Source organism: Cydia strobilella, chromosome 7 (assembly GCF_947568885.1).
Source record: "Cydia strobilella chromosome 7, ilCydStro3.1, whole genome shotgun sequence".
Lineage (NCBI taxonomy): Eukaryota > Metazoa > Arthropoda > Insecta > Lepidoptera > Tortricidae > Cydia > Cydia strobilella.
In genome coordinates this window covers 6,559,401-6,572,860 of record NC_086047.1, presented here as the reverse complement: position 1 = coordinate 6,572,860, position 13,460 = coordinate 6,559,401, and the positions used below count along the sequence as shown (strand labels likewise).

At 37.1% G+C, this 13,460-nt stretch overlaps 1 protein-coding gene across 2 annotated transcripts in view; it reads right to left on the bottom strand.

Annotated features, from left to right (window-relative positions):
- The window catches only part of LOC134743020 (uncharacterized), a 73,815-nt gene extending 61,268 nt beyond the window's left edge, over nt 1–12,547 (bottom strand). The window contains exon 1 of one of the 2 annotated variants that reach the window (XM_063676287.1): nt 12,048–12,547. In XM_063676287.1, the coding sequence (XP_063532357.1) occupies nt 12,048–12,307 (260 nt within the window). In that variant the 5' untranslated portion in view covers nt 12,308–12,547. The remainder of the gene's footprint in view (nt 1–12,047) is intronic. The other variant, XM_063676286.1, reaches the window with a different exon arrangement.
- Nucleotides 12,548–13,460: the final 913 nt, after the last annotated feature.

The window sequence follows — 13,460 nt, the reverse complement described above, 5'->3', positions numbered from 1 at the left end:
ATAACTTTTCACTTATAATAAGTGCGTTCAACGCGTTCAATAATGATAAATGAATCTGAATTTTAAAATAATTTCATATACATAACATCATCACTTCACAATCAAAACAGAGAAATATTTCGCTACACTCTGTCTGTTAGAATATCTGTATGAAATTGGTACTAAGGGGTTTAGGGGTTTAGGGGTCTATACTTTTCCGATAACTATACGCTAATGTAGATCTGACATTATAGCGAGTAAAATGGGTCCCCAGTTTTTTTATGGACTATGCTTGTAAGTACACGGTAGTACTTATCCATAATAGATTCCTTCAGTAAATTGAATAGATAATATTGTATTTACCTCTTATGTTACGGGATAGAATTACAACAATAAAATGTATTGACCCATTCATTTTTAACAAATTCCTAATGGTTAATTTTTGTCACACAATGGACTCAATTAACTTAGGTCACAGATAATCTCAAATACGCTATCATATCATACCACGCCAAACTATCGTATAGTTTCGAATCACTTCTGAAATAATCCATATTTCCATCATGTACAATTCAGTATTCGGATTTAATTAACATTTGAAAGTAATTCGAAATCACCCGAATACACTAATGGAATATGTTACTCCTAGAGTTACAAACGTCTTTTAGGATGGTTTCATGCTTATTTACAACCGGCCAGGTATATAAAGTAGAAACCTTCAATAAATTAAAATAGCATGGCAATTCTAAAACGTATGAAATAGTACAATGCGGATATTTAATGGCCGCAACCACGACTGGTGTTAATACGGGTAATGGTGTATTTACGCAATTAATTTTATTTTGACATTAGTAATTACGTGGAAAAATTTATAAGTCATGTTTTCATCAGCGAGCCAATATGGATACGAATTTTAGGAAAATGTCAAAGCTAATAATTGTTCTGAAATGTTGGATGCTGATTGAGATTATGGATTGACTGAATATTAAAAGCTACTATAACCTAAAATAGATATCATACACTAAAGAAAAAGTGACCAAGTTCACCGGTGGCCGAGGCGGGAATCGAACCCGCGTCTTCAGCTTACGCGGCTAATATCCTGACCACTAGACCACCCGGCAACTCATTTCAAAGGGGATATTTCATTAACTAATTTGATTTGTTCCCGAGTTGGATTATTCGTTACAGTTCTAGGCATGAACTGTTAGCTGATGTTAACGGTGACAATATGTCCGGTTGACCTTTTGATTACAAGAAATTACTATATGGATAGACTGTTGTAAAATGTAAATCAATAATTCTACTATAAGATTTATCTACAAAAAACAAGCATGGTCTATAAAAACAGCAAAAGTTTCACATATTATATTGAATAAAACAGAACCTGCAAGTAACAAGAATAACATGTTCGAACTACACAACCATATTACAGCGTGTTAACTCCCTGTGGGATTCGTCAGCATACTGTGAACATGGCTGCTCGGGAAAAGGCTGGGATCTGTCGTAGGCACTTTTTGTTCAGAACTGTAGTATCGAGCAGTTTCTATAAAATAAGAAAACAGTAGGTAATACAGGTAGATAAAGTTTTTGTTATAATTTGCAGATTTTTTAGGTATGATTTGCCTTACGGATAGTAATCGGTTACCGTAGCTTATTGATACGTGCAGTTTCAGGAATTACACATGCACATACCTTTTTTTAAATACGCCCCGTGTAGATTATAGACAATCACAGGATGTAGTCAGACACGTATTGACAGAATAACGTATTTATAAGAAAAATACAACTCCAACCAATCTTTTAGCTGAAGAGAGTAAGAGAAGAGTTGAGTCACACTGACCTACAATTGTCTCATAAAATTATCCTGGGCGAGACTTGGTAGCTTAAATCAGCTTTTTGAACCTGTAACTAATGTACTTCTTTAAATTATCATTCAACACGAAGCTGTTTTCATAGGCACTATCCGCAAACTCGTTTAATTTGTAGAAGTTTAAACATATTGTTATTGTGCTACTTTTCTATAAAGTTGCCTATTGAAATCTACGTCTATAAAAAAGTAATTCATAATATTATAAATTTATATCAAATTAATCTTAAAACCTCTCGTTTTGCGGTAAAGCGAAAGCTTCAGCCTGAGATCATAAAGTCCAACTTTCCGATAGAAAACAAAAAATAATCCTTTTTAACGCAAAAACAAAAGCGCAGCGTGGAAGGGGGCACTTTATTAATGGCCAAGACAAAGTTTACAATGGATAACATACAGTAGGCTACTCGACATTGTGTTGGCACCAGCGTCATTAGAAGTCAATGATATAGCGTTATTTAAAATCGGAACCAAAGGCATTAGCTTAACCTTTCGTATGCTTAGGAGCAGATCTGCTCCTTATATATTCAACTTAAACATGTAGTTGTCATGATTGCTATTTATATGGCAATTTTTTGACAGGAGCATACGAAAGGTTAAGAGCATCTATATAATGCGATTACCTCAGAGATGAAAAGAATGCGACACTTTAAACGAGATTGTTTAAGAATTTCAGAATGTTATCTCGACAACCTAAAAATGTAACAATAAATAACTGCCTATATGTGTACATTTCATTATGTTTACATTTGACGATACTATATACGTGCTTGAATATTAAAATAGATCCTGAATTTATATTGAGTAAATATAATTTCTTATACGAATATGACGTGAAAAGGGTCATAGCGTATTTACTTTTTATTCAGGAAAGGAAGTCTTTACAATGTAAGTTATTCGTTCACGAAGAAACTTCTGATTTAGGTGAAATATGGGAAACTGGCACTTTATTTTCTATAGGAAAGACAAGGTGGGGTAAAAGTTAAATAGCGAAGGTACATATATATATACATAATAAAAGTAAAGAGAGAAAGAAAATTGCGACGAATGTTACATGCAAATTTTATTTGAGTTACTCGCGCAGATAGAAGATGTTGATGTCAGCTTTAGCCAGTCTTTCTTCGAGACCACGAAGACAATTGCGTATTCGAAACATAGGATGTAATTATAATATAAAAATTGTGAAAGTTGAAATCAGTGTTTCATATTTATATGTCTTGGTCATTTATTAGATTATGAAATTACTAGCACAAGTCCAAAATTCATATCAAAATGTATGAACTCGTTAAGTAGGTATAGTGCGACATAAAATAGTAGAAAATAAATGAGGGCGCCACTTTCTATGTAACTGTCACATTTATGGCGTAAAATGCTTAAAAAACATGGCAACAATTTAGTACGTTTTTTTTTAGTTCCATTTTATTTAATTTTTACTATTTTATGTCGCACTATTGGTCCTGCTTCAAAAGATAAATTATGGAGTCGTTGAATAATGTAAACGTACTTAAGTATAAGAGGAAAATGTGAAAATGCTGTAGAGATTTATTCATTGTTGATCAAGATAACATATTGGCCTTTAATGCTGGGGAAAAGAAGATTATACCTGTCTTTTTGGCGCTTTTTTACAGAATACTCGTAAAGTATGAAATTTCCGTTACCTAACTAATATCTTTAAAGCTTTAATTGCCTGGTGGATTGGTTGGTCATGGATGCTCTAAAATTGTGTTATATACAATTGTGATATAATAGAGAGCTTTCAGTCGAGTACCGTGTTTAGCCTACGAAGTTTGCTGGGTGGCCTAATGAAGGTACGAGATTGAAAAGCTTGATTAAATCACTATTGTATACAACACTTTTTCTACGAGTCATCTCAATTAATACTTTTTCTACTATAAAACCTAAATAATTAAAGAAAATTAGGTAAGTATCTCAGTAATCCAAAAGACATCAACGCGTGCATAATATATGAATAGGTATTACTCTGAAATAGTCGCGCGTTGGTGTATTTTCCACTGGACCGCGGCGCCACGTGATTGGTCAAATTCATTATTGTTGACTACAGCGTATTGATATGAATATTATAGTTGAGTTAGGAGCGCATACATGAAAAGTACCCAATTACAGTTTGGTATGCGAAATCTTAATTCAACCACTACTACAGTCGACGAGTAGAAGAATATAATTAATAAATTGCCGATAGGTATATAATATATATTTTTTAATAATTTTATATCACTATTAATTTTATTCCTGTTTGTTAGAGATCGTATGGCGATGTTAAAGTCCCCGTAAATGTCCAAACGAGGCTATGAAATATATTTATACTAGTATATAAATTAAAAGGCAACAAAGATATCAACATCGGTAGGGCAATTATATGTTTTACAGTACATCTGGTGCTACATTACGACACCAGATGCTATTAATAAGCACAATACGTAACTACGTCAAAAATTTAAAGGGCCATATGACTGTAAAACGTACGATACATGTGCGTTTCCTATATATTTTCGCACTTGTATCGTAAATAACTATATTATCTTGTATTAGTAAAATTATGAAACTAATAAAAAACCAACCGCATAACTTGAATATACATAATTACTTATAAGAACTATTGAAAAAAATCTTTTTTTTTTCAAACTTTTTGCTGTACATGAGTATCATCTTTTATTAAAACACAATACGCATTACCGTAAACGCCACAAATGAAAATTCTGATCCTCGGCACATAAAATCTTTTTAAAAGTGTCATAAACAAAAGTGTTTCACGGAATCACCCCCACCGGCTAATAAAAGCACTTAAAGGGATTGACATCAATACGAATAAGGTTTCTTTCTGTGCGCTATCTTGGTCAGATATGAAATTGACATTAGGTATATGGGTTTTTTTGCAGTAGCGCATATTATAATTATTTCAATGCACGTAATTTATTATAAAAAACTATTTTACAAAAAAAAAAAAAAAAAAAGCTGTCAACCTTCTGTCTGTCACTTTGCACAGTGATATATTTGGCTTATTTTTCAAATTATACATGGCTCTAGATGCCTGAAACTGCTTTTATCTTATCTAAAAACATCAGATTACTGTGCAATAGTGTGGGCAGGCCCAATACTGAACAAATAATAACATATCTTTTTGTTTCAGACGTTGCGGCCTTGTACGGCTACGTCGTGTCGTCCTGACGGCCGACGTCAACGTCTATTACGAACTATAAATTTTATTTTTAGTGAATACTGTTATTTTGTGTTTAAGTTTTTTGTGCTTTAGTTATTGTAGATACTGTTACGGTAAGTGGATGCATGCCGCAACTCAATCAGGCGATGGCACACCATATCTAAATTTTAATTGTGTACAATGCGACAACTCTTTTAAAACGCAGAGAGGCCTCAATATTCATATTTCCAAAAAACACCGTCTTTGTATCAGCCAAAATGATGCCGTTTTAAATTTAGACCAACCCTTTTTGACCACCCCCCTTTCTGACCAACCAAATTCCATCCCTTTCCATTCATACCTTAGCGAACTTAAAAATAATGTGCCCGTTGTTAAAAGAGTTCCGCGCGGCGCCAGGATCACAGTCGCTAATCACCTTTCAGGCCTAATTATAAAATGTGTGGAAAATAATCAAATTGATGATTGGCATAATCTTTTCCTTTTTTCATTCAAAACCCTTCATGCCAAAAAGGATAAGACAATTTCTTTAACACAAAAAATCAAAAACAATTGCGTTTCGAATACAATTCCACACATTTCTCGACCTTCTGGATGCGCCTCATCCACTTTCAATAGAACTAAATTAATTGAAAGTAAAATTAGCGACGGCGATCTTAAAGGTGCCGCTCGTCTTCTTTTCACAAATGACGTGCTATCGCCAGATACTCCTGATACCCTCTCGGCTTTACGTTCTAAACATCCCCCAGCTCCTTCAGTACCACACTTGTTTGCCCCACCTACATCTGACCGGGCCTGCCTCCAAATCGAAGACAAAGACGTTATTGACGCCATATTTTCTTTCAAAAACGGTTCGGCGGCCGGCCTGGATGGGATCTCGCCCCAACATTTGAAGGATCTAATTTCTCATTCCGTGGGCGACGCAGGTGTGCAGCTTATCAGTTCCCTTACTAAATTAGTAAATTTTATGTTTTCAGGCAAAATTAACACTGAAATCCTCCCTATTCTATACGGTGCAAACCTGATCGCCCTAACCAAAAAGGACGGAGGGGTGAGACCCATTGCTGTGGGGTCTACTTTACGACGTCTGGCATCAAAAATTGCGGTTAGACACGTTAGATCAAAATTGCAGTCCCTTTTTGAACCAATACAGCTAGGTTTCGGCACGAAAGGTGGGTGCGAGGCAGCCGTCCATGCCCTAAGGACCTACCTTTCACTCAATGATTGCGAAATTGTAGTCAAAATTGACGTTAAAAATGCTTTTAATTCGGTTAGTAGGGACACTTTGCTGACAGAAGTAAAGGACAAAATTCCAGAGCTATACAATTACCTTTTCTTTTGCTATTCAAACTCATCTAAATTAATGTACAAGTCACATGAATTATCTTCTGAGGTTGGCTGTCAGCAGGGTGACCCTCTCGGGCCAGCAATTTTTAGTTTGGCTATAAATCCAATTATTAAAAATTTAAAATCAAAATTCAATGTCTGGTATTTAGATGACGGAACTCTAGGAGGCGACGTGAATACTGTGCTCTCTGATTTGTCTTTTATTAAGAGTAGTTTCGAAAATATTGGTTTAGAACTGAATTTCAGCAAATGTGAACTCTTTATTCAAAAACCTTCTTGTTCTTTGGCAGACTTACAACCCAAATTTGACGATCTGGCTCCTGATATCAAATCAGTAGACAAGTATTCTCTTTGCCTCCTGGGATCTCCTATATTCGAAGAATCTTTTCCCGGTTATATTTCTAACTCTATAACTAAATTCAAAAGTCACACGAATCGCTTACTCGAAATTAGCCCTCATTATGCTCTTGTGATTCTTAAATTTTGTCTTTTTGTCCCTAAATTTACATATGTGCTCCGCTGCTGTCCTTTTTGGAAACATCAAAATTTATTGTCGCCTTTAGATGATTTGATCAAAATTAGTTTAGAGACTATTCTAAACATTCAGCTAAGTGAGCCTTCCTGGTCTCAAGCGTCCCTCCCTATTCGGTTTGGAGGTTTAGGAATTCGCAAAATTTCCAGTGTGGCTTCCCCAGCCTTTTTGGCGTCCACTCATAGCACGTCTGGTCTCATAGGAAATATTTTAAGGGCTTTGCCCACAAACTGTGAGATTGCGGGCTTTGAGGACGCCAAAAATGCTTTTAAAATTGCTTGCCCGGGAAAACAATTTCCAGACAACCCAAATTCACAAAGGAGTTGGGATAATGTTTACTGTGATTTAACTTACAATATTCTCCTAAACAACTGTACAGGTCCAGACCGCGCGAGGCTTTTGGCGGTCGGAGCCCGGGAAGCGGGTTACTGGCTACATGCCCATCCTTCGCCTAATACTGGTACTTTCTTGGATCCGGCCTCCCTTAGACTGGCGACTGGTTTGCGACTCGGGGTTTCGGTGTGTACGCCACACATATGCTCTTGTGGCACGGACGTGGACCGACTGGGACACCATGGATTATCTTGTCAAAAAAGTGCCGGCCGTTTTTCAAGACATGCGTCGCTTAATGACATAATCCGTCGGTCTCTTGCCACCATCAATGTACCCGCTCTTCTTGAGCCGACTGGCATTATCAGAGATGATGGCAAGAGGCCCGATGGGATGTCCTTGGTTCCTTGGAGCTTGGGACGGATGTTGGTGTGGGATGCTACCTGCGTAGACACACTGGCACCGTCCCACCTCCAACGGACTAATGTAAAAGCGGGCGGAGCGGCGGAAAGCGCCGAAATTTTAAAACGTAATAAATATAAGAGCCTCGGTAGAGAGTATCATTTCGTTCCATTTGGAGTTGAAACTCTAGGTCCATGGGGTCCCAGCGCGCATAAGTTGTTTGCAGAAATCGCGAAGCGTCTGGTTGACGTAACTGGTGACCGAAGAGCTGGCGGCTTTCTCGCACAACGTATCAGCATTGCGATACAGCGGGGAAATGCCGCCAGCATCCTTGGTACAATGCCTCAAGGGCCTATTTTAGATTTAAGCTAGTTATTAATTTCGTTTACGTAGTACCACTGTATATATCTTGTATGTAAATAAATGTATTTTTTACAACACGAATCCAGACTTTACAAATATTAAAGCTTGCATAAAAGCAATACGATCAATCTACAAAAACTAGAATTATGTTAATTTCTGTCATTTGATACATACTGAAGAAAAGGAATCCCAAGTACCCCAAGTAATCCCAACGTTCATTTTCCCTTGATATCGTTTTGACATATCTGAAATCATCCTACATTTATACTTTGGACACTAATACCATCCCCATCTTGTGGCAAGACAAATCAAAAGAAATAAAGATTACAAAAAATAGTAGGTATGCGACCTCCAATTGATGTATGAGCATCCCAAAATACAATAAATCCCCAAGTTTGCAGACACCTCGCCCCGCATCAAACTACGAAACTACGCCTCACTGCGCAGAACACGTTCCGAACGAAATAGAAACAACTTCAACAATATCTATAAAGTACCAAACAAACGTGTATTGCTTGTTTGCAGCCGAAACTTGAAAAGGTTCTCAGGCGATAGCTGTCGGTATCAATATTCTTATTGTGAAATCACTGCGATAGATAGAAATGTGATTTTTATTTTTTGAGGGATTCGAGGACTTGTCAAGACGTGTCCGCAAGTGCCGTTTGCAAAAACAAAGCCAAAGGCTTGAAATGCTTTAAATAAGTCTGAAGAACCAGATTGGCAACTTGCTGTTTTTTTATATTTTTACTATCGAGAATCAGCCACCAAGCTAAATATATCAAGACGACCAGTAGCACATTACTAACAGAGGCAGGGACATAAGGGATTTCCGGCGAAGTAGTTAACAAATGCGCAGAAATATTACCTAAAAACCATATTTTACATACTTAATAAGCACCTACAACCTGATATTTCGCAGCCTATTAGGTATGAGGAACATACTGACGACATCACTGCACTGGCATCTACATCAAAGCAGCTTGAAGAATTACTTAATGAAATGAACACAGTTTTTGACGAGTTTGGCCTAAAAATTTACATAAACAAAACTAAGATACTTAAAACTTCAAAACAGTTCGAAAAATACCTCAAATAAACACCAAAGACATAACCCGATAATTTTAAATTATAGTACCATAAAACAAGTCAAATAATTTAAATATTTAGGCAGCATAATTACTATGACTCCAGATGTACACAAGATATTACTACCAGAATAGCGATGGCTAAAAAAGCTTTTAACACAAAAGAGTGCCTATTTAAAGCCCGAATATCAGGCAATATACGCAAGAGGCTCATAAAAATGTACATCTGGAGCATAGCACTATACGGAAGCGAAACGTGGACAATGAGGCAACGTGATAGGGAAAGGCTAAAGTCTTTTGAGATGTGGTGCTGGCGATGAATGGCAAAGGTCAGTTGGACGGAGAAGAAAACAAATGAAGACATGAAGAAGTTGTACATATAGTAGGAGAGAAGAGGAGTTTGTTGAGAACCATAGAAAACAGAAGAGGAAAAATGCTTGGACACCTGATACGACACGACGAATTTATCAAAAACATCATTGAACGGAGAGTTGAGGCAAAGAGATCGAGGGAGAGATCAAGGATAACGTATATAGATCAAGTAAAGGAAAAACTCAACATCGTGTCGTATCAGGCTGTCAACGCAGAGAACCGACATACATGGAAATCGCTCCACCGACAAGAGTCTAAGTCTTAAATATATGATGATGATGATGATATGAGGAACATAAAGTCAATATTTTGACGCATGTTTGAGAAATATATATTTACAGTACATATGGTGCTACTTTCTCGCACTAGTGCGTAAAAGAGCACTTTTCGTGCATATGTCGAAAGTTTAAAGGGCCATATGTACTATAAAACGTTGTACGATACACGTGCGAATAGGTAATTCGCAACTCGTGTCGATTTAAAACACTCCCTGCGGTCGTGTTTTAATTTATCGCCACTCGTTTCGAATTTCCCCTTTTCCACACTTGTATCGTAAATAACTATTTTATAATTGTGCGTAAATACTCGTATTGTTGCATGACTTATTTCAACATTGCGCTTACAGAAATATTTGACAGTCTATTAGGAACAAATCATTAATCAGGTTATGTATGTATATTAATTAATACGTACCTAACACTACACTTCATTCTAGGCTTAACAAAACCTTTTCAGATAAGCGATACAACTACGAGTAGGTCACATATTCTCAAAGCAAACATTTTACCATAGTATCGGATATCAATATCCATCTTAGCTCATGCTGCTTAGAATATCAATTTTCTAACGGACGGGACCTATGTTAGACGAGGGCTGAGTGCTTTCTCCCGATACGACCCATAAATATACTCTCTATAACAGCTAAATTAGTTCAAGACAAATGATTTTACGTATCATATTCGTAACGCTGACGTTACGTCTTAGTAAAGTTGGTAAGTATCAATATTTAACTTGGAAGGTTTGCAATAATGGATATTATTATTTTACTGTAATAAATTTTAAAACGAGTAAATTAAGAAAACCATTAGTTACTTCAAAATAACTATGAAATCGGACTATAATCAAAAGATAATGGATTTCAAATCATGCATCGATCAAACTGTCACGAAATATATTACCTAGACCTACAGCCAATCTGCCGTACCTATAACTACTTACACACTAGGTATACAGGTCAAAAATATATTGACAAAGTCACCACTGGAGGGCTCCCTCACTTTTTCTTTAATATATGACATCTATTTCAGTTTATAATTTATATATAGTAGTGCGACTACTTAAAAAAACACATCAAAATATTTGATAAAAATAACTTAATTTTTTCCCAAAGTTGTGTATAGATTGCCAGCACCAGTCTCTCTCACTATATAGTAATTCCGTAAGGAATTCGTATAGGAGGTGCAAGAAAGTATTTTGCTCGTATAGTAGCCCACCTTAGCTCGCACGGCGAATCGACATTTTGTTTGTGCAGTCTGTGAGTTTAGACCGCTTGTGGCATTTGACGTTTAAGTTTAATTTGGTTATCTATCTGTCATCAACGTCGACCTAAGTTCGTGAATCTCAAATTCGGAATATTATATATTCCCCCAACGTTTGCTATGACTGTAGTGACACAAAATATGAAAAGTACAATTTTATACACAAATGTGCAAACTGCTGCGCTGCGGACCAAGCATAGCAATCGTATATTGCATTTAAAAATGTATTCAATAGTATGTACTGACAGTTTCCTCGCGTAAATAAAAAGGATAAGTTACAACTGGTTTTCCAATGTCACATACGGTTGTTATGCGAGGTGGAGGAGGTCTTATGTTTAAATATTGGTAGAACAAGGCCTTAATTCTGTAATATACTATATTTGTTGTTTAAAACTCTTATTCGTAAAGGTCTGTCAAGTCTTGCAAACCGTTACCATAATCGTTTGTCCCTATCCGTCATTGTCACATTACTGTACGTTAGAAAGACAAAATTAAACAGAGGCTTGTAACAAGTAGCTAAGTTTTCTGAATAAGGGGGTAAGAGTTTGGTCATGAGTATTTGTGTACTCACACAATGCATGGACAAACGACTATAAATTAAAAGATTTTTTTAAAGATGCTCAAGTAAATATTGTCTTTTTTAGGGTTCCGTACCCAAAGAGTAAAAACGGGACCCTTTTACTAAGACTCCGCTGTCCGTCTGTCTGTCACCAGGCTCATGAACCGTGATAGCTCGACAGTTGAAATTTTCACAAATAGAATAGAATAGAATAGAAATAATTTATTCGTTAGCACACACAAATAGAAAGAAAAACTTGAAAATCACGAACTTCTAATTATGTATTTCTGTTGCCGCTATAACAACAAAATACTAAAAAGTGCGGAACCCTCGGTGCGCGAGTCCGACTCGCACTTGGCCGGTTTATTTTACATATTTATATGTCCCATGATGCCTTATTCATGACGCGCGTACTCAATTCTCACTTCTATTAAGACGTTTCTTATTTTTCAAGAAGACGCTAATACCACTTTCTACGAAAACACAACTTAAACTACTCACCTTTCATCTTCGGGCAACTCGATGTAAAGCGGCAGCAGGGTGATATTGCGGAGATGCAGCGGATAGTCGCCGGCGAGGTAGGTCTGCGAGATCTCCGCGAGGCTCTTGTTAAAGGCGCGCACGACGGCGGCGGCCGAGGGCGGCGCGGCGATGCCCACGTAGAAAGCGGCGCGCGCGTCCGCCTGCAGCACGCGCAACTCGCCCGACGCCAGCGCGCATGCGCACAACGCCGCCCACACGGCCCAAGCGCCCGCGCGCATCGCGCCCGCCGCCGCCCGTCTCACCGCCGCGCGCGCCCGGACCGCCGTCCGCGCGCCGCCATACCCGCCGCCCCACCAACACCATCCACTCTCACACAACTAGTTCCGTATTTAATTGTTCCAACATTTAACACTGTCAGCCGATTTCGAGGCCGATTTAAACTTTTTCCTTATTACCACTTTTTTGGTTTCACTGGAATGGACGGCTTTTGATGTTACGCACAGACACAAATAATACTGCGAGTTTTGGCTGTTGCTCTCAGGAGTTGATATCTGTAACAAGGAAATAATATTTTAATAACGAGCTGTGAAAATGTCGTAGCAATTCAAATATTACATATAAAAAAATCCTTTTATGGTCACATTTCGCTTTAAAATTATAAATACACATTTCCAGCCAATCTGAAAAATAGCAATTCAATATGGTTAGGTTACGTTTAGCTTAAGACTGCGGACGAAAAAACGTAAACTCTCAAGGGAATCAAAATTGGTAGGGTCCCGTTGACCTAGAACTATGAAATTTGGCAAGTAATGTCGTCTTACACTACAAATACAGGGAAAAATCTGAAAATTGTAAATTTGTAAAAAAAAAACGGAACCCTCGGTGGGCGAGTCCGACTCGCACTAAATTATAAAACTAAATGGAACCTAGGGTATATTATTAAGTAGTAGGAATTTCTAGTACTTGTCTAAGTACCTTGTAGGTAATACTTAAGTAGGTTATGATGAAAAAATTCATGTAGCGGATGGAACGGACCCTTGTCAACTCAGACATCTGTTGGAGCTAATTGAAATTGACTTGTGTATCCGAGCTATCCGCCTCGATTCTGATATTGAATTTATTTCAACTGTCACCTTTACCCAAATGATACCTTTAATAACAACTACCAACCCACTTTTGGCAGTATTTATTCACATCCGTGGCGATATTAGAAATATAACAAAATAACTTAATTACTTCTTTAATTCAGATGAACGTTTGCAAGCGAAGAATCACATTTTCGGACCTAATAGCTAATCATGGGCAGCATAGGATTATATGGCATGGCGTGATATATGATAAATTAATCGACTCTGTTCTGAAATACGATAAATTAATAATTTCCATAATAAAGTGGACAGAACTTGTTGACTGTAATCGAAAGTGTAATAA